The sequence below is a fragment of the Vidua chalybeata genome, chromosome Z (assembly GCF_026979565.1).
Source record: "Vidua chalybeata isolate OUT-0048 chromosome Z, bVidCha1 merged haplotype, whole genome shotgun sequence".
Classification (NCBI taxonomy): Eukaryota; Metazoa; Chordata; class Aves; order Passeriformes; family Viduidae; genus Vidua; species Vidua chalybeata.
In genome coordinates this window covers 39,419,147-39,440,835 of record NC_071570.1, presented here as the reverse complement: position 1 = coordinate 39,440,835, position 21,689 = coordinate 39,419,147, and the positions used below count along the sequence as shown (strand labels likewise).

At 33.6% G+C, this 21,689-nt stretch overlaps 1 protein-coding gene across 4 annotated transcripts in view; it reads left to right on the top strand.

Annotated features, from left to right (window-relative positions):
- Positions 1–19,510, top strand: part of SPEF2 (sperm flagellar 2) — a 74,409-nt gene extending 54,899 nt beyond the window's left edge. For 2 of the 4 annotated variants that reach the window (XM_053932462.1, XM_053932460.1), the window contains 7 exons: positions 6,436–6,542; positions 7,566–7,748; positions 9,641–9,733; positions 10,342–10,515; positions 13,504–13,692; positions 13,819–13,941; positions 19,177–19,510. In XM_053932462.1, coding sequence (XP_053788437.1) covers positions 6,436–6,542; positions 7,566–7,748; positions 9,641–9,733; positions 10,342–10,515; positions 13,504–13,692; positions 13,819–13,941; positions 19,177–19,260 — 953 coding nt within the window. In that variant the 3' untranslated portion in view covers positions 19,261–19,510. Of the gene's footprint in view, positions 1–1,357; positions 3,685–6,435; positions 6,543–7,565; positions 7,749–9,640; positions 9,734–10,341; positions 10,516–13,503; positions 13,693–13,818; positions 13,942–19,176 lie in introns of those variants that run through there. The other 2 variants (XM_053932461.1, XM_053932463.1) reach the window with 2 other exon arrangements.
- Positions 19,511–21,689: the final 2,179 nt, after the last annotated feature.

Below are 21,689 nucleotides of genomic sequence, written 5' to 3'. Positions count from 1 at the left end.
CTCAAGTTGCAGGTCCAGTTCTCCAGCCTCTTTTTCACCTTATATTGTGGTTTTGTGTCTGCCTAATGAAGTTTTTAAATCTTTACTGTGTGTTAGGAATATTTCTCTTCCTCTTGTCAGTTCTGTTTATGGTACCTGGGCACACCTGTCTCACAAAACCTTGTGAGACAGTCCAATTTTACTGTCCATGTGGACCACAGCTGCTACCTCAGATTTTAAGTTCTTTTACAAGAATCATTCATACTGGAAATGTATTTAAACTGCATGTTTCTAACTTCTTTTATTAATATTATGGCTTTTCAGGATGCTTAGAATAGAATGGAACAAACTATCACTTTTTCCAACAATGGGAACAATCAGTTCTCACAAATTTTATAGCGTGTATATATAAAAATTTGCTCCTTCTTCCAAAGTAGAAAAGAGTGGCATACCAAAACTCTTTTTCTCAAGACCTTTTAAAGCACTGTAAGTAGCATTTCTCTCTGTGATAAGCTTAATGTACTCATTAATTTTGCTTCTTGACATACACATCACAATAAGGAGGGAGAGTCATATTTTAGGTCATCTGCAGGGTTTTACTTTTGTTATTTCCAGTGAACAAATAGATTTCTCATTCGATTGCTTCCATTCTGCATGCGATTTCTCTTGCTTATTTATTGCTTTTTTTTTTGAAGTCCTAAAATTATGGCAATGGTATACTAAAAGAAACATTAAATTACTGGCCAAATGTAGGAGATAAATGGGACCTAGAAATAAACTTTTTTAAATGGCAGCTTATGGGAAAGTTCAAAACAACCTCAGTGCATTAAGAATGCATATACACTTCTGAAAGCAGTAATAATGTCATTTGCAGGTTAACACATTTTTAGAAGATCATGTCATCTACTGCGTAAGCATCTTAGGCATTCTGTGTCGAGTTTTTGATTATGTATTTACAGACTTGCTCCAAGTTAACATTTCTGCTACTGCCAGGTATGATGGACATTGTAATCAGTTTGTGACTTCAGCACTATTTTCTGGAGACGTTTTGCCTAAAAGACCATTCTGAATTCCACTTTGTAACTTTGCTCTTCCCTGTTTCAAAAAATAGCATTGATGCTGCTGCATTTCATGGGTTGCATACTCTGACAAACTTCTAATGGTCAAAATCAAAACTGACAATTTCTTACAAGAATCCTTGGTAGCCATCAATTTATTTAAGGGTAGGTCTGCTTTCCTTGTTCTCTTTCATGGCTGTTCAAGTCATAATCTAGTCCCAGATTAACAAGATAAAAATGGACAAAAAAAGAAAAGATACAACTGATATTTTATCAAATAAAAATTATTTTATACTTAGTTTTTTCTTTTTAAATTATAGCCATAAGAGCACTGAAGCAATTTAAAAGCAAGACTAATTCTTCTAGCAACACAGAAGTTGGTGACAGAGGGAAAGAGAAGAAATATTTGGAACATCAGAAAACAAAGAGGAATCACCAGTTTCCAAAAATATGGCTAACAAAATACTCCTGGTTAAAATATGATGATGAAAGGGGAATAATGTTTTGTGTACCATGTCATAAACATAATGTGGATTTGGGGGAAAATATTAATAATTTTTGTTTTGGCACTGATGAGTTCAAACTTGAATTTATAAACACACACCAGAGTAGTGAAGCTCATGCTTGGGCTACCTGCATGGAAGCTGCCAGTTCTGCTTCACCAGATACAGCTTCTGCTGAGCAGATGTTGAAGAGCATGAACTCCATAACATTGGGTAGAGCAGAAAATATTTTTGGAAGATATCATGCTATTGCTAAATCTGGCTCTCCCTATACAGACCCTGACAGAATGTGCAAACCAGATAAACTTTAATGTGACCTTTCTCAGGCATGTCCTTCTGAAGACTTCCCAACAGAAGCAGAACAGATCCATCTTCCCATTCCTGATTATTAATTGCATGAATTAGTCTTCCCATAACAAGTACTCTTACAGACAGAATGTGATTAATATGCTTTGTGGCTTGAACTACTTTTTATTTCCCTGTAAGAATATTTGTAAGGTTGCAATAAGATTACTGTATCTTGATTTTTAATCTAGGAGCTAAGAATGAGTATGGTTTATAGAATATATATTTTCATAATTCTACATATTGTAAATGCACCTTTCTACTTGATAATTTCAAAAGGTAAAGCATACCAGCAGAATAGATTTCTACCATCAAGGAAATAGCAATGATTTCTATCAAAAGATGGCTAAAATGAAATCATTAAAGACCATTCTTGGTTCCTCCAACAGCAAATGACATGTATTACAGGTAATTTGGGAGAAATAAATATAAGGTCATTCACCTTTAAATCAATCATCTGCTAAATCAAGATAACACTACTTTCAATATAAAATGTATGTTGTAGTAATAGCAAAAGATACCCAATACTCCATACCCTACTGTACTCCTCAGCTCTGCTCTGTGCTGTGATATGCTATACCACACAAACACACACACGCATATATATATATATATATATATATATATATATATATATATACATATACATACAGTCTCTTTTTGGTGTTTTGCATAGATGCTTGTGCTTCTTCTGGGTATATACAATGTGTCAGAACTGGAGTAGGTTTTGAAGGAATGCGTCATTAAAGCATATTGGTCTGCTCCAGTAGAGTTAATCTGTGTCAGAATACAGATCAGTACTGTGCATTGTATAAAATATCTGAATTTGTGATTTCACAGACAAAAAAAAAAAAGTTTAGGTATACTTTGCCTAATAAGCAACAGGATATATATTTCATGTATTACCTTATTAGATATGTGGCTTTTTATATATTAGAATTGTGAATTCAAGGGTTTTCTTTTAAATCACATAATACCAAGAGGGTTTTTTTCTCTCAAAATTTTCAAATGAGATTTTTAACTCTGCTGAGATTACAAAAAGTTTGAAAATATGTCCCAAGGATGTCCAAGAGGTGAAAACAAAAAAAAAAATAAAACCAAAAAAATGGTGATTCTGTATCTGTAACACTGAAGTCACCTCCATAATGCAGGGCGGGGGCATATTTTCTCATACTCTTCATCCATGAAACTAGCAGAATTCCTTCAACCTCACTTCTCAGGAGATATATTCTAAACCTGTGATGATTCTTGCTGCTTTCTTTTGGGCAGTCTTTAGTTTACATCCATCCTTCTCAATCTAGAATTTCCAAAGTTGTATTGTAGCAGAAGCCTTAACATCTGGGGGAAAAAAAAAAAAAGAAATATTATTTCCAGTGACTTCCCATGTACTTTCTTGTATTATTGTAATCTGTTATAATCCTTAGAGATTTTTCTGTAGAAATTTTACTTTTGCAGTAAGATTCCCTTTGGGACATTTATTCAGTTCATTATGTCAGCCCAGTGGGGCACTTGACATTTATCTTTATTGGATAGTTCCTTTTAGTCTAGATTTTATCTCCAATTTTTAAAGTTCACTTTGAATTCTAATCCTGTTCTCCAATGTGCTAGAAGTCTGTTCCTGAATTGTTTTATCTACAGTGTAATAAAAGTATCAATTAGTGCAGTCCATTTCCAAAAAGTACTAAATGAAGCTTACTTACTGACCCTGACTATCCTCTCCAGTTTTTCAAATCTTTGTGAATATTGATTCTTTTTACAGGATGCCTGCTGGTCCTTCTAATTAAAAATGTTTAATTTTCTATTCTGTCTCCTACATTATTCAACTAAAACTTATTAGGTTTAGTTTATTTTATTTTGTACTTACAAAAGGATTTTGTAAAGAGCACACCTTTTTTGAAATGAGTCTAAGTGGAAAAAGCCAGTTCTGGGAATTGTCTTCCTTTTTCCTTCCTAGAGGACATAATTTTCTTTCACTGCTTGCAAAGTACCATTTGCAGACACCAGTATTCTTTTCTGGGTACCGTCTGTGTAGCTGCTCACTCTCAGCATTTCTCTGTGATGATGAAGCACTGACAGCCCTTGAGCTGAAATGATGAATCACCTGTTTGGTATTATAATCAGATACTCAAAAACAGTTCTATGCTCTGTAATATATACCCAAATCCACTAAGTCTAGACAAAGTACATAAAAACACAGTTAGGAACATATGTTTATGAGGGATTTCCTCTCTTTCTCTGAGACTGCCTCATTCCTCCTACATATGTCGGTAGGAGGAATTAAGTCACAGTCCATTTGAAGATTTTGAGCTACGATTACTTTGGAATTGTCCCTCATCAGATGTTTCAGAAGGAGGTAGTAAGGTAAAAGAAACTTCCCTACACCTCATTAGCAATTCTATAGTTAATATAAACAATTGTATAGTTTATGTAAGTTGTGATTTAGATTGCAATTCTTTAATCCCATCTCAGACATTAGTTTTGATGCAAGTTCTTTAAATTCCATGTCCCTCAGATACTTTCAATGTATGTTTCTGAAGTCATGTAGCTTCACAAAAAGTGATATGAGGCTATTAGTATCCTTCTAGAATTCTGTGAAGAAAATCAAAATTAAATTTCATTTCAGGAAGTCAGAAAATCATAAGAAATACAGGAACTACATCTTTTATTTTCATGTAGGGAGAGCATAGTGGGAGTTGAACAGTTTAAAACATAAGATGGTGTGACAGAAAGCTACGTTAGACTGCCAGTAATCAAATGGAAATGTTTAGCAAAAAACAAAAATTATTAGCTGGGCTATTTATGATAAAGCACTAGAAAATCTGATACTGCAAATAAGATGTAAAAATTTTCCCTGTAGTTTTGTGTTGTTCACTGGCTCCTTCATGCACAATAGCCTGTTTTCCCCATGAATCACTAAAATGTTACCTGGTTTATGGAATCTTAGATGAAGTGTCCAGTAATGATGCTCCTGTGATGCACACTTCATTGTGCTATATGGAAATAATCTGATTCTTGAGGATTGAAGTTTTCATGAAAAAGCCAAATTTCTGTTTACCTTAAAATGATTAAATTAGCAATCCAACATTCTTCAGGGAACAGCGCATGATTTATCACATTTTTTAGAAGATGTTCATTCTCAATGCCGATAACTCAAAAACTTTCAAGACATCAGAACACTGTTACCAGTCTGACAGTATTTTTTCCCCAGCTTTTGCTTTCATGCTGAAATTTGGGGGATGATATGAAGGCTTCAAGTCCAGGTGTTTCTCCCTTCCTTCTTCCCGTCCCAACAGACTGAGCTTCCCATATCTATTTTTGTCCTCTTCTGTCCAAATTTATATATGTATCGGATTTCTCTGCTGTATTAAGATGTGCTGAGGGCATTAATCCTGGTTTTCCTGATTGGAGATAAACAGGTCTACAGAGATGCAGAGTATTCATTCAAATTGGCAACTTGATTTTGAAATTATATTAATACTCAAACACATTCTTTATATTCCTATCACATATCTTTTTCATAAACCTAATTTTCACTGTTTTACTTCAAACAAAGTGTCTTAGCTATAGAATGTGCATAGCATTGCCTTTTGAAATGGACAAGAAGTTTGGCTGGAAAAAGGAAAAACATAAGTAAGTCTTCCCAGCATTTCACTGATTGTGTTTGCTTTTAAAGGTAATCTGAAAACTCCTGTTTTGATGCCATGGAATTGATCACAACCTGACCAAATCAGCTTTATCCCTCAAAATTTAAACAACTTTAACTTCTTTTACATTTTTTGTTGTTACTGCAGAGGTTTTGCAGTGAACTGTCACTGACCTGGCAAAGTCCATTTCTGAAAGAAAAGACTCATATCTGTTTTTTAAATTTTTTTATACATAATTTTGTGCTTTGATACCTACATGAAGGTTGAAGTTTCTGTTTGCTCATGAGCAAATCTATTCCTGCTTTAAAAAAAAGGGGGGGGTTGCTGCACTTAACTGATTTTTTTCTTAGGATTTCTTTAAAAATAAAATTAATGGAGCTATTTCTAGCTCCCACATGTGAGTCTTGAGAAGCTTTTCAAACAGTTGAATTTTGTTTCAGAATTCAACAGACAACAGTGCATGTTTTCTACCCTATTCTCTAGCTAACACTTGCTTTAAAGAGTGAAGATGGTTTTATGATTGATTAAAATAGAGCAGAGTGGAAGAAAATGTTGTTAGGTATTCAATACACAGAACTCTGAGAGATTGGTGTCTGTGAATGCTCATTAACTGTCAGTGCAGACCATGTGAGGATAGATTAGTGATCTTAATGCAGATCAGGACAAGTACCAGAAGAACTGCAGTGCAGTGAAATATTTGAAATTTTGCTACTAGAAAGGTCACATATGATTAATTTTAAATAAGGAGATCTTACGTTTGGTTTGGAAAATATTAGCATTATCAATGGTGCATAATAGAAAAGTAAATAACTTTCTCATATGGCCATTAAAATTTAAAAATCACTTTTTTAACAGAAGAGGTCTATATAAAGTCTAAACATATTTCTATATTGATTTTTTTATTAGGTTTTATACCAAAGAAAGTATTTATTGAAATTGTTTGTGGCTTGGTTAATTTGAATCTTGGAATATATTGCTTTCCTGATGCATGGAAGAACTTAACACTTGCAGATGTAAGTGAACCCCTATAGTCTCTTCAATTGGAATATTGGTTTGTGTAGAAGATGCAGCATTGTCCTTTGTATGATAAAATGAAGATTATAATATTATAGGATATTATGATATTATCAATTTTTCTTTAAAATTCTTCTGTTTCACTAGGGAAGGATCATGGAAGTCACTATGCCAAACATTTTGTCAGCACTTTATTTATTTACAATTTGCAAATTATATCAGTTCTTAAGACACCGTCCAAGGTTTTCAGATTTAGAAACATGAAAACTTTCAAATCCTCCATATTGAATTAATTTCTCTTTCCAATTCAAACATCAGATGTTACTGGCAAACCTACAGGATGAAAATATTTACTTGTGTTAGCATGTTTTAATAACTATTTCTGACAGTAAACCATGATTCATATTAAGATTTTAATTGGATTTCACATTATTTCATCACTTTATTCATATATTCTTTACACAGATGAAGTACATGAGTAAAACGTTTTAATGTTAAAGTGGTGTAGTTCCAGTGAGTTTAGTAAAAACTAGTCACATCTGTCATCTTGACTATATAAAACCTAATCTCAGCACAGGAAATTAATTATCCAAGGAAAGCTATCAGTCAAATATTGTCTATTAATAGACCAAATGAGCGTGTATCCCATATTTTGTATTCTTTGAGAACTTTTAGTGCTTATAAATCCTCTCTTTATTTTAATAATAGAATTTTCTTTCCTTGAAAGAGCCAGTTTTAAAAGAGACTTTTAAATGTATCATGGAAGCAAGAACTTACTTACAAAAGGAAATTCCCAAGCTAAGGTTTATACCAATGCCTATTTATGCACTCAGGGTGTTTATTTAGAGTGGTATCAACTGCACATAGCAGTAGACACACAGTGGCCTGTGGCCTATTTTGTTTTGCAAAACCTCACTGCAGAACCTTATTCATCCTGTCCAGGAAAATACCTAAGGATACATAGGATACTGAGAGACTTTTTATGTACACATTTGACAATATTTGCTATTTTGGTTTTGTAGCTAGAAAATCTGGCGTCTGAATTCACAGTGAACTCAGAACTTACTGACTGGCGCAGATTCTTGCTGGCAGTGGCACAGCCTTGGCCAGTGCCATCTGTGACACAACTCCTCCAAACGCTGCGTAGCTTCAAATCTGTTGATGTCACGGGATCAGGCTTCATTACACAGGAGCACTATTTACAGGTTATAATCCTTTTAATTTTTCAATCAAATTTTATTTTGTTAAACTCCCTGAATTAAATGATACATTGTTTGCTTTATTCACCTTGAAAAACTCAGTCTGAATTTTAAATGCTTTAGGTCTGAGGGAGCTTTGTAGTGATAAGTGTTTTCTGGAAATTCATGGCCTAATATGTATCTTGTCCATAGTTCCACAAATCAGGCTAATTGAACATCCTTTTAACTGCATTTTCCTACTTTTCCCATAAATTAATCTCAAGTGAAAGTCCTTTCTGTTTTAAAGAAACCATTCTGTATGCACTTTGATGACTATTAACTTACTTGACTTGACATGACTTGAAATAAGGATTTCAGTTTCATCTTATCCACTGCATTTTAATTAAATGTTTCTAGATTCTTTCCAAGAATTAGTTTTCTCAAGATCATTCCTCAAGTCTTGAATACATGGAAAATTATAAAATTCTTACATCATTTTTCTGAAGACAACTTCTGCTTGAATTGTCACATAGTTCAGCAAGGTTTTTCAGAAAGAATATTATGAGTACATTTTTGTTCTTTCAGCAAAATTCTGCTCATTTTCACTTACTTTTATTTTGCATTTTAATCATACTTAGAATGATACTTACTGGTTCACTCTCTTGGGCTATACTAACTGTAAGTATCATATATATACACTTACAGGTGTCTGTAGATACTCCAATCTTGCCAGTTTCTGTATTTTCCAACTGTTTTGAATAAATTTCATAGAAAATGTATTGTAATTTCTTTTCCACTCACCTAGCATTGGTTTTTAAAGAAGAATAAATAAAGGCCGTGTTAGTCCAGAGGCCTGCAATTTTCAGAACTTTTTTCATTAATTTAAAACTTCCAGGAGCACCTGGAAGGGGCCAATCCCTGCCCGCCGCTGACTTTCTAAGAAACAAACTCTGCAAAGCCAGAAAACCCACCAAAAAAATGCAGGTCTATGTGCATTTATTTTTTCTATTGTTTTAAGTTTTGCTGAAGAGCAAATAAGCTAGCAGTTAGAAGACATGCAGATCGAGAATGTACATTTTTATCACAGGGTCCTATTTCAAATATAATATTAACCGAGCAATTAATTTAATAACTTCAGTATTACAAGGTAGTAAATATGCAATAAACAACTTGTTTGAATAACCTTCCACTGCAAATTTCAGCTGCTTCACCTGTTCTCTCTCTCTGCACCTACACTGTTAAACTACACAGTGCTGGGGCCCATCTCCCGGTAGTGGTGGTGGGTTATCCCTGCTGTAATGTTGTTTGTACAACCTGGTATAATTCACACAAGTGAATTTTTCTGTAGGAAGTTTGTTCATTCCTACCCTAGCTGGTCCTTCCTGTGTCTGGTACTTCAGGGGCACTTTTAATTTACAGTTTTAGCTCTGGCTTTGTAGGACTCTTGATCATCTTGCTGGGAGCAGGCAAGCATGGGGAGAGCCGTGCCTCCATCCTTCATCATACTGAATTTTATGGACAGTTTCTTCTAAAAGTACAGTCTGGAAAAAAGCTGTAGGGGTTAGCAAAGGATATCCAAAGGAAGAAACCAGAACATGCGTAGAAACACTGTATCATATTCTGCTTCTTCAGCAGCATAGATTTACAGCTACATAGTTAATTTTCTCTTTTGAAAAAAGCATACATTCACTTCTATCCTATTTGATTTTCAGTAACTTCTCAAGTAGCTGTTACTTGAGAACATATAAACAGCTACTTAATTATTCTCATCATTATATATTAATAACAAATTCAGTTTGATTAAATCCAGAAATTAGGCTTTTAGTAACCTGTGTGTTGAACAGATAGAGTATAAAGACCACCTTATTTCAATGTGTGAAAATGAACAAAGTTATTTAATTCTTTATTTGTTAAATCAGGTTGGCTTATGGTTTAATGGAAACAAAGATCTAAGCATAACAGAAAATTGCGAAGAACCTGTGTCTTTAGAAAGGCTAACACACCTTATAAAGGTAACTGAAAACATAGGTATTTTTAAGAAATCACTATTCAAACATGATAGGTCTCATTTCAGAGTTTTTTGAGTCTTTTTTTCAGTAAGTCCTGCATTTCTTTTTACTTTTTTTTCAGGTCAAGTGGTGCTTCAGAATAATGTAGAGAGGAATCCAAGAGTCAGCCTTGAGCATTCTAAATCATAGTCTGCTCAGAAAGACTTAATTACTCCTGTTCTTGGTTGAATGACATTAATTTTACTACACAGCAACCAGCTTTATAAAGAATGGGAGGCAAATGACCACTGCATCTGAGCTTATAGAATTTTCCATGAAAGACGGGGCTAATAATATTCTGAATACAAAAAGTGCTTTGAACATATTTGTCATGATACAAGGTTTTATTTCTGTCTTTTCTGCGAAACTCAATTTCTATTTCCTTGAACTGCTTAACATACATTTATGATTTATCACAGCCTTGATTTGTACAGCCTCAAAATGTTCTTAAGTATAGTAGTTCTTATTAGCAGTAATTACTGTATTTCGTGCTTTTCTCTACAGTCCTTGATTTGTATTTCATATAAGTCCACTTATAGAAATTAATTTGCTTATTTTTTGCCCTTTTATAGTTTTTCTTCCATTTATTTGCGGATACCAAAAAAGACCCTGCTCTGCTGGACTATATTGAAATGCTGCTTTATTTCGCCTCCCACTCTGATCCAGTTGAAGGTGTATACAGAGCACTCAGCATTGCTGCTGGAACATATATTCACAGAAAAAAGAAAACTTCCCTTCCATGTGTGGTAAAACATTACAGAAAAATACTAGAGAATAGTAGCAGTATTTTCAAATTATAAATTAACTAGATTTCTCTATATTTGCTTATCCTGGGTAGCTCCAGTAGTCTCAAGTACTCTCACTGAATTCATGGGAACATTGCATTGGTAATAATACTCAGAAGGATTCTTTCAGAAGTCTGGAAATTTGCTTGCCATTCATGAAAGTTTAAGATATTTACTGGTGATTATTCCTTATGCATATTAATGGAAGTATTCTTTTGCTTAATTGACCAGCTGACAGTCCCCTGGAATTAGACTGCAGTGTGATTTACAGTAATGTTATCTCAAGATGTAAGACCTAGTATTATTGCTGGTCTTACTTTATTTTCCACTACGATTCTTTGGGGTATTCAGACACATCTTTGTTGTGTTACTTCCAAGTGTTTAGGTTTATCTGTAAACCAGAAAGTATAATAATAATTTGTTTCATATAAAATAATTTTAAAATTATTTTTTCAGTTGTTTTTTGACTTATTTTGACATAAATTATTTATCTATACACACCTTGGAAAGAGGTTGCTGCTCAAGATAATAAAATGATTTATTGCCCTGTCACAACCACAGTGACTCCAGCATCTGCCCAGAACTGAAAGTATAATTGAGATCTCTAGAAACAGCATAGAAAAGTCATTATTTTACTACACAGGGTAATCATATACATATGCAAAATAGCATTTGATAATTTCAAATGACAGAAGTTACTATACTTCCCTGTGTTCTCGGCACAACCGAGCTTTTACATACTGAAAAGACTGAATGAGACAATAAGACTTTCCACATTTCATAGGAAGAAGGAGAGCACATAATGCTCCCAATTAGATATTGTGGAACTAATTTCCCATATTTTGGTGAAAAGTTCTAACTTTCACCTCATTAGATATAAAGCTACACAACCTGTTCTCCTCTTTGCCATTTTCTGCTTGGTTTCATCTGTTTGGTTGGAAGTTTGGTGGTATATCAGTAAGCACACTGGCATTATCACCTATGTGTCAATAATTTCTTAAGGCTGTGAGTCACAAGTGAAGGGGAGCATTTGCCTTCAGCCCAGAATTAATTGGATCTCTGAGAAGAAAGAGATGTCCCATCTAACCTGAGCATTTTCTCACTCCTGCTTTCTCACTCAAGGCATCTGCTCTGTGAATATGGGCTCTATACAATGTATGTCCCACAGTGTATTAAACAGACAGATTGTGTGCTTAATTCACCTTGGAGAATCCCTCAGAAACCTAGGAATATCCAAGAATTAGATGTTAAACTAATCTTGCTTGTATGGATTCTCTCTGACTTTATAGTTGTCTAGGCTGGTGCACAGAATCACTGGACTGATTTGAAAACATCATTTTAATATTTTCTTTTTTATTAATATTTTCATTTTTAAATATTTCTTTCTTATGCCTTGTGTTCCATGCCTGTGCACTTAAACGATAATGTTGAATATGGATAGAACGAAACAAAAGAAATCTCATACCACTGAATAAATTTGTTTTCTCTATAGGCTTTAGTAGAGCCAGAATTTCATGAAGGTTATTCCACAAACACAAGGGGGCAAAAAGGAAATGGTGCAGGTTTGTGTCAGGTTTGAGCCAAGCTCCATCAAATACACAGAGTCCTGATGACATCCAAAGTGGTTTCAGCATCAAATTAAGAACCTAAACCTTTGTTTCCCTGTGGCTGTTTACATGTGATCTAAATATTCCAGATCTCACTCCAGGTACTGGAAATTTAGTAAATATTATCAGTGGAACATTCATTGGTGAAATATAAAGAGCTATCTAGCTCATCTCTAATAAGTTTTACACCTTAGGTAGCTGGCTCATACATAGGCACTTACAGAACTTTACCTAATTTGCCTCTTCTCTTTTTCTTATTCTATGCTGGTAATTGTAATGTCTTCTCATTGGTATCTGCCTATAGAAATACATTGGAAGCCTTCATGTTGTTAAGAGAAGCTCAGACTAACATATTCTTGAGACTTCTTTCACTAACTTCATTTGAAGTCTAAATAATGTTATTATTAGTTGTGTAGGTCTCACAGCTCAGTGTAAGCAATGCAATGACAGATGGATAAACTTCAGTGCTGATATTTCTGTCATCTTGATTACTGTGTGTTAAAAAGACTGTAAATGACTCTACTCCTCCTGTGCTCAAAATGAAATGTATTAAGGCCCAAGGTACACAGCACAAGTGTGACTGAACCTCAGCAGTCTTTCTCTCCTAATGAGGAAAGAAATTGTTTGTTCAGTTACATCAATATCCTGTTGCTAGTGGTTAGTGTACATTGTGACGTAATCTAGTCAAAGCACTGTTCTCCTATGTGAGATCCTTTCTCATCTTTGTGTTCACAACTCTCTACAGCAGGTTTTTTTGTTTAGTTTTAGGAGTTTTTTTCTCTTTGACCAGCTCTAATATCACCACAAAATTTCCTAATTTCTTGCTTAAAATAAACTTAATTTTTCTGCATAAACTACAAAATATCTATTTCTGTGGAGAGCTGGTTAACGCTTGGCCAAAACAGAGTTCTTGCAGTGACTAGATTTGGACTAGAAAAATTCATACTGTTTTCTTTTTCTTGTGAACATCCAGAATTACCAAGTTGACTCCTTAAATAAACACAAATTTCTTGGTATTGTAGTTTGTAACTATTAAATATTTATATGTTTTGTTGCTCTGAGAAATACTAGTTTTTCTGTGCAATGTTGGCCACATTCCTGGAAAAAGCTGTCTATTAAATTTCTGGTAATGCCAACATTATGGATATTTCTGGACTGTCAGGATTTATTTCTCCATCCTATGGTGCAGTAGATAATTTTGCATGAGTTGATGACCTTTGTTCTGTAAGAACTGAAATTTGGAATTATAGTCCATTGGTTCTTAATGGGTGTTTAACTGAAACAGATAATCTACTGACAGACTGTTTATCCCCACATATGATACCTGTGCCTAAATTTTTAGGATTCTTCAAGCCTCAACATATGGTCAAATGAAAAGACTTTAAAAGAGGATGAAAAAGAAGTCTTGAATTACACAGGTGAAGGAATTATTTCAGTGGCATCTCTACTCAAAGTGTTTCATACTGGAGGAAGTAAAGATGAAGATTATCAGAGATTTAGCTGTCTGGAGAAGGCAGACAACTATGATAAAGTAGGTTGATTAATTCAAGAATGGTTTTTTAGTTTGCATCATATGTTAAAAAAATATATTGTGATCTTTGCTTTCCCACTTTTTTTTTTTAACAATAAATTGACCACATATTATTTTTACTTAAAGCATTTCATCAAGATGTACCAAGAATTAGGTGCTGAAGATCTGACACCCATTGCAGTTGAACTCCTTTTGAAGCATCCTTTCATGGAAGATTTGATTAACACATGCCAAGAATACAAACTTCCTGTAAGTATTCCTGTCTGGGACGAAAGACTTTGTAAGCACACATGCTTAAATTTGCATTGTCCCAGAAATGTACATGTAATTAATTTAGATACTGCCAATTTGCAATGTAGATCAGCTATACAGCCCAGCAGCTGTAGCGTAGATCAGGTTTTTTGTTTTCTGTGAAAATTCCATCCATCAAAGACTGGGCCACTTTTGGACCTGTTTATTGTGCAAGTCTTACTGGCCTGCAACTGCCTACAGGTTTTCCACAGCCTTGTCTGATGATGCTTTGCCTTTCTCCCCATCCATAGAAAGGAATCTGGTTGAATTATCCTCTCAACAGGATCATGCTGCAGGACACTGTAGAATACGTGTGCCTACAGTTCCTACAGATCCCATTCCACCCCAGGCCAACCAGGCAGCAGAAAAGGGCATGCAGAGGCAGTACAGGTCCAAGTGTTCTTCTCTGTCATTGTCTAGAGCTTCTCTGCTGCCTGAACCTATGTTTAAACCTGCATTAAAACAGTTGCACAAAAGGCAAGTTTGGGCCAGAGAATCACCCTATTTAAGCTATAAAACTATGGCAAAAGTACTTGATACACAGGGTGTAAGAAAACAGCATGAGAAGATGAGAGGATGCTGGATGTGCATGTCCCAGATCAAAAGGGACAGTAAACAGTCAATAAACAATAAACAGTCTTCACAAGTTTTAGATGATCACCCCCATAGTGTCCCACAAAATGTAAATCTGAATAGGATACATGATAGCTTAGGAGTAACTTGCTATTTCTTAATGATACTCCTCTCTTGTAGGATGTGAATTGCCCAGAATTTATTGTATCACTCATAATGGTTGTCAGGAAAAGATAAAATACAAGAATACAAGAATAAAATAATATGTTTACTCAGTAAGAGTGAGGGTTAAAAATACATTTGCTACAGTAGAAAGTGGTAGAAAATGTAAGACAAAGACAAGAGAATAAAATTGAAGATTATAGCTATCCATGTGTGTCCATCCTGCCTCTGTTGATGTCTCAGCCAATTTGGGAAGACAGATGTCATGCAACGTTAGGTCATTCCTCCCTTCCCTTCCCCAGTCTTTCTACCTGACTCTTTTTATTTAATTGAATACTGCATTTTCTAATTTGATTTTTTTTCCAACATCACTGAATTTCTTGTAGACCAAAGCATTTTTTAATCTTGCTCTTTAGATGTGTTCCACCTGAAGAACTGTTGTTTACACAAATGCTCACTGACTTTGTAGCATTTAATATAATGCAGCCTCTTCATGAAAACCAAATGTGATGAAACCTAAAGTAAAACTTAATTAGGGTGTAAACTGAGTAAAGCCACTTCTATATGCTAGGCAATTTACAGGGACTCTGTTAAAATGTTTCCACATGGGCCAATAGCTGAAAATCAAACACATCATATCTATTCTTTATTAAAATTTCTGATTTTCCATTATCATTTTTAGGGGGTACTTTGTTAACATAGCTTAAAGAGTAGATTGTAGTGCATGTTTAAATTGTATTAGCTACCATTAATTACCTGTGTTATTTCTGGCTGGTAGGGTGTATTCTGGGCAGTTCAGGTATAAAAATTGGCAGTTTATGAGAAAAGCTGCAGGATAGTGTATGTGAATCTTGGCAGTAACTGAAGGTTTCAGTGCACATATTCTAGCCCAGAGGAGCTCCCACATCATGTTTATATATTGGTATCATTTCACTTAAATTAGACATTTTTCCACTTATTTGGCAGGTTCCATTGATTCCTGTATCTCCTGACTCAACAGTTAGGTGATGCAGAGCTTCAGTTATCATTTGTAATACTTAAAATTTCCTCTTGAAAAGGCTTATACTGACTGTATCTCAAATACAGTACTCTATGGTTTCTGTGCTTAAACCCAAACTATTTCATTCCTTGACTGTACTGTTAAATACAGACTTTGGTTTTATGCATGAACTCAACACTCAGGTTTACCAAAAGTTTTATATTCACCAACAAACAGGCATAGAGACCCAGGGACCATTGTTTTAAGTATGTTGCAAATCTGGTCTATTAGATACAGAATCCAGGAAGATTTTTCCTATATCAATTCCCTATCTGGGGAAAAGGTGAACTTTTTTCTTTCCAAGACAATATTTTTTAGCATCAATTATTTTTGCAGAAATTCTCCTCAGAGATGTCTATAAAAATGAAAGTCAACCACAGTGCTGTTATTTTGAGATCTTTTACAAGATAATTATAGCAAGTCAGGGTGTGGTTGCTAAAAGTTAAAATGTTTGTACTAATGCAGTCATAAACAGCAGAAAGTAAAATGTTCTGCTGAAAACTATAAAGGGAACATCTAGCTTACAATTTTTCAAATTTAAGTTAGGATACCTGATTCTTTTGGATCTTGATGACCTGTTCAGTTTCAACCATTATTATTTGTCATATCTCAATTTTTTTTTTCCATGTGAGATATATTGTCTTTTGCAGGGATTTTGTTTTCTCTGCTAGTGGGCTGGCACTGTCCTACATGATGGTGACCTTTCTGTCACCATCAGTACAAATGTCTACAAATTAATATGCCCAGAAATTCTATTACTTTTTTCATCTTGTCTTTTCTGACCTGATTACAAGGTTTTCTGGTCCTAACTAGAACTTTCCAGTGTTTGCCATTATCAACACTTTTTTTTTCACTTATCAGATAAAATTTATTCCTTGAGAATAGGTGATGACACTTATATGTGTATGTTTATGAGGGCACTTCATTACATGCTCAATTAAATTTTCTTTAAATAACTTTAATAATAAATGAAAGAAGATTTTAATTAGACCATCTGATTCAGATGGGAGAAGCAAGCAATCTGCTTTTTCCACTGCATGTGTAATCTATTCAATTTGGTCAATTAAGGGGTTTTCTTTAGGCCTCATTATTTCTTGTTACAAATTTTACCATCTGTTCTGGAACTGTCACAGATATGGCAATACAGAAATAACCACATATTTTAGTAATTCTGCATTTTGATTGCGATAAATTTAAATAAAGAGTCTGGGATATATTCTGCTTCTATAGTTCTTAATGCTTAATGCAGTATTTGTTACTTTGAGTAAACTACATTCTTATAATTACTGAAGATAAGGTAGATTGATAATTACCATTCAGTTTATTAATATAAAAAATATTATGCATTGGATAAATTGCATTATATTTCTTATTCTGCTTTCAAATCCTGAATAGCCCTTTAAAGTAAATTCTGTTTTTGAAAATAGGGGTATCACATCATATTTCTGTGTGCTTATGTTTTGAATATATTTAGCACAGGCCCTTGCATTATGCTTGTTCAGTCTAAATTATTTGTCATATGGTTAGTGCTGTTAATGTTCATTCTGTTAATCATTTCAGTAACATAATCCAGATATTCTTTCAGATAGGAGTTCCGCTGAAGTGGGATTTCTATTAATCTATAGTTAACATGGCTTTTTGAAAAAATGTTTATTAGTATGTTGAAAATGTTTATTAGTTTGTTGAAAATGTTTATTAGTATGTTGAAATGTTATCAGTATGTTTGAAAAAATGTTTATTAGTATGTTGAACAAAACCTATTTATACCCACAGCAGCCATTTAATATTACACAACAAACATTCAGAACTCCATGTATCATTTCACAAAGCAGAAGAGCTTCTTGTCCTAGGGAGAGTTCATACAGATTATATTAAATACAGTTTATGAACTGGACCATGTATCAAGGTTTTGACAGAAAAAAAGTACTGCTGAATCACTGTTTAGTCATAAGCTGTAACTGTAATACTTATGAAACTTGAGAACCTTTTTTCATGTGGTGTTTTAAATGTCCCAGTGTGCAAGAAAAGGAAAATCCAACTCAGTGTTTAAGTACCTCATTGAAAAAAGAGACCTATGTTATTCTTCTCTTGATCATGTATCCCATCCCTAAATAATCTTAGAAAATTTAATGTACATAAAATATATTGTTTCTTATATAGCAAAGAAATATAAATAATATGTGTTCATCTTAAAAAAAGAAGTTTCCTTCATTAAAGATGGACATAATAAAACTGTTAGAGCACTCTACCTCCAGTTTTTTGATAGAATTTAGTACTACATTTATTTTTATCTAACCAGGATTGAAACTACTTTTTCTGACTCAATTTGCTGAAAAATGCCTCCTTATAGGGAAGGGTTTCCTAGAATCAAAGATAAATATTAGTGCAACCTTCTAAAACAAAGGACTGGTAATACCTTCTTTTAGCATAGTTCTGTATTCACTGAAATGCTTCTGATATTTTGCAAGTTTGTGAGGCATCATTACATACAGGCAGTTTCTGCTTTTGAAAAAAGGTTGTATCTTCAAAATATGCACAAATATATATTGCACAACATGTATATAAAAATACTACATATAAATAAAAAATCTGACTGTTAATTATTCTCCTAAAGGAAAAAGTGTGTATTCTGACAGTATCAGAAGATGCTAGAAAGTTAAATATTTATCTTTGTATTGAATGCTCAGCATTTTATTATTTTAAAACAGAAATTCCTTGTTCATCCTACTAACACATCCTCCAATGGATAGTATTGCTGAAATGGGAAATGAAGAAGATTCTGCTAATACAAAATTATTGAAAATTAACAAATCAGACAGTATGTTATGAAGAAATAAACATAAAATTAACCTACTGAGAGTATATATTATTCAAAGTGTTAGTTACTTGTTTTTTTTAATATCTATTCCCTGGAATTGTTAAAGGATTAATTGTTAAACTTGTTAAAGTTCAGTCTGAAATATGACATACTAAAAAAAAAAACCCTTACTTGAAGAATTTGTCTTTTTATGTTCTGAATAACATTTACTGGTTTAAACAACAGTGTCGATACCTCTCTTTACCAATAATATTAATCTGATGTTTAAGATCTCTGTTTAAGAGTGGCATTTAAACACAGTGTTGTTTATAAAACTACCAAAGGAAATTAAGTCCTGTGGATAACATGAAAACATCATCTCAGTGATATTACAGCACCTCACCTGAATGAGTTCCAGTGCCCTGCTGGAAGACATTGTCTGTAATGTGGGGAATCTGTTATTTACCTCCACTGAAGTTAGTTTTTCACCATAATCCAGTCAGTGGAAAGCTCAGCCCATGGATAGACAGGTGTTATTACTGCAAGTTTTAAGGTGTTATTACTGCGGTTTTCAGGCTGCAACATGAAATTACTTTTAATATTTCCTTTTTCCTTTTCATAGGATATAAAAGTCTTTCTCCAAAGATCCAAAGAAGCACAATCAACTGATGGGGAACAAAACACTTGTGAAGACATAAATGTATGAAAAATTACTGTTTATGAACATTAAGCAATCTTTATTTCTGAAAGTCTGTAAGAAATGGGTCTTACAGGTCCAGTCCTCTCTTTCATAAGAAATGTTGTTTTGTTTATTGTTGCAAGAACAAAATCCCATTCCAACTACACATTTTCTGTTACTTTAAAATTAAAATAAAATAACAACAAAACCACAAAAAGGTTTGCTCATCTTAAATAGTCTGATGATATTTCTAAATAAAATTAAACCAATTTCTGAACTTAAATAGAGATGGTAGTGTTGTCATTAAGATTTGGTTAAAGAAAAGAATATGTCCACTTCTTCTAAATGTACTAAGATATCTATTATGTACAGTTTATTAATTAATTAATTTTTAATGAATTAAATGCTGTAATCAATTAATCTTTAAAAGCATGTTGCAATTTTTAGTGAAAACTGTTCTCTCCAAGAACAAGATAAACTAGGCATCATGTTCACAAAAATGGAGTGTTTGTTGACAGTGGTGATGATGAATCTTTGCCATTGAACCTTTCTATTTCTAACCTTGCAGTACATCTCAATTCTACCGCCTGCTAAAAACCTGCCTGATATCCTGACACAGTGCGTTCAAGGGCACCAAATACTCCAGATTTTCATATGTGATAGGTGCTTGCCTAAAAATATCTATGGCACACCATGGCACCTAGAGAATGTTCACATCTCTGGCAGATTAAGCAGTCTTAGTCAAACATTCTCCTTACAGCTTAAGTGGGTGTTTCTTTTTCTACATGAAGTCTGAGTCTTATTGGTTTTCCTGGATAATATGATCTTTGTGTTTAAATGCAGTTTTATCTAATTTCTCCATTCTCTTGTGTCTAGTGATGGCTGACTATAAGTTGATGGGAACTATTTTTTCATGGGCCTTTGTGATATACATTTCAGAACACTCTTTGTAAATAATTCCCCTGGATTTGAAAATGGAGATGCATAAAAAATTCTCGGTTTTCAGTGGTATTCTGGTATTCATCTGATCTACAGTATTCTGAAGACTAAACATAGGAAACTGGTAACTGTATCTGAACTCAGTATATGGTCTAATTTTTAGTCTTTCTGCTGCCCAAGATATTAGCAAACCTTCGGCATTCTACACTGACCTAGTAGCTTGTATCTGAATACTGCCCCTTAATTCTGGAGTATATTTTTTCTGCATTCATCATTACCCTCATAAAAATTGCACAAACTGTTTAAATGGTCTTTTCCCTGTTTTGATTCAGCAAAGTATTTGAACATATGATGCTCTTTAAGAATACAAATAATCTCATGAAAGTCATATAACCCATAGGGAACCACAAACCTTTACCTTTGCTGAGAATGCTATTTGCACAGAATATTTTTTCATTTTAATATATCTTTATTACTTTTTAGCCAATTATGCATGAGATAGTATAGTACCCACAAATGATGATGTTCCTTGTGAGGTTTCTAGATTGCCTTTCTGAGTTATAAAACAATTCTGTATCAAAAAAATCAACAGCAGCATATAAAACAAGAGAAATGCTTAGACAACAACTAAGAGACCAGATAAACAAATCTGGAAGTAAATAATTTTTCATGTTTTAGAACCTGATGTCAATAATGGCACGTTTATTTCTTTGATTAAAGACAGTCACATTTATTTATTTGATTAAAGACAGTCACATTTTGGAAGGAAAGTCTAGGGGTAGCAGATCAAAGCATCTATATGTGATATATGACTCTCAGAATAGAACCCAGTCAGCTTATCACTTCAGGCAAAAAATGTTAATGTCTCTTCAGTCTACATATTTTGTGCTAACCACACCAGCACAGAAACAGATGTAACTTTGTTGTGCCCCCACAAACCATGCTAAAACCTCAACATCCTCATTTTACATGTGACAACAGGCTTCATTATATGCATACAAATTATTCTTTTTACAAGAATAATTTCAAACATATAACATAGACAATTTGGTCAGTTTTATCCCAATATTTTTTAAACATAACATGTATATATTCACACAAGAATTTGGCTTTTTACTCCATATTAAATTATTACATGAATAGAAAAGAATTGCAATTTAGTTCTCTGCCTTTTGCATATTTCATAATCTTTAAATTGTTTCTTTTGTTCCACATTTAGTTTTTTATTAAAAATCAGCTTTAAGTACTAAGTGTTTAATTCTGAGTTTGCACACTGGATATCTCCATTAGAAAATAAGAAAAGTATTATTTTCAAAAAGCCTTCCCTACAGTTCATAAACCTGAGTGAAGGAAAAAGAAGCTTCAGCTACTGAATATCATAAATTTCTATTTATGTAAGATTCTTCAAGTATTCCTCCTTTCTCATACACTGTTCATAAATTTTACCTGTGACCCAGAATGGAACATAAAGTCATTACTGATAGTGTTTGACATTAGGTGCAGATTAAAAATAGTAA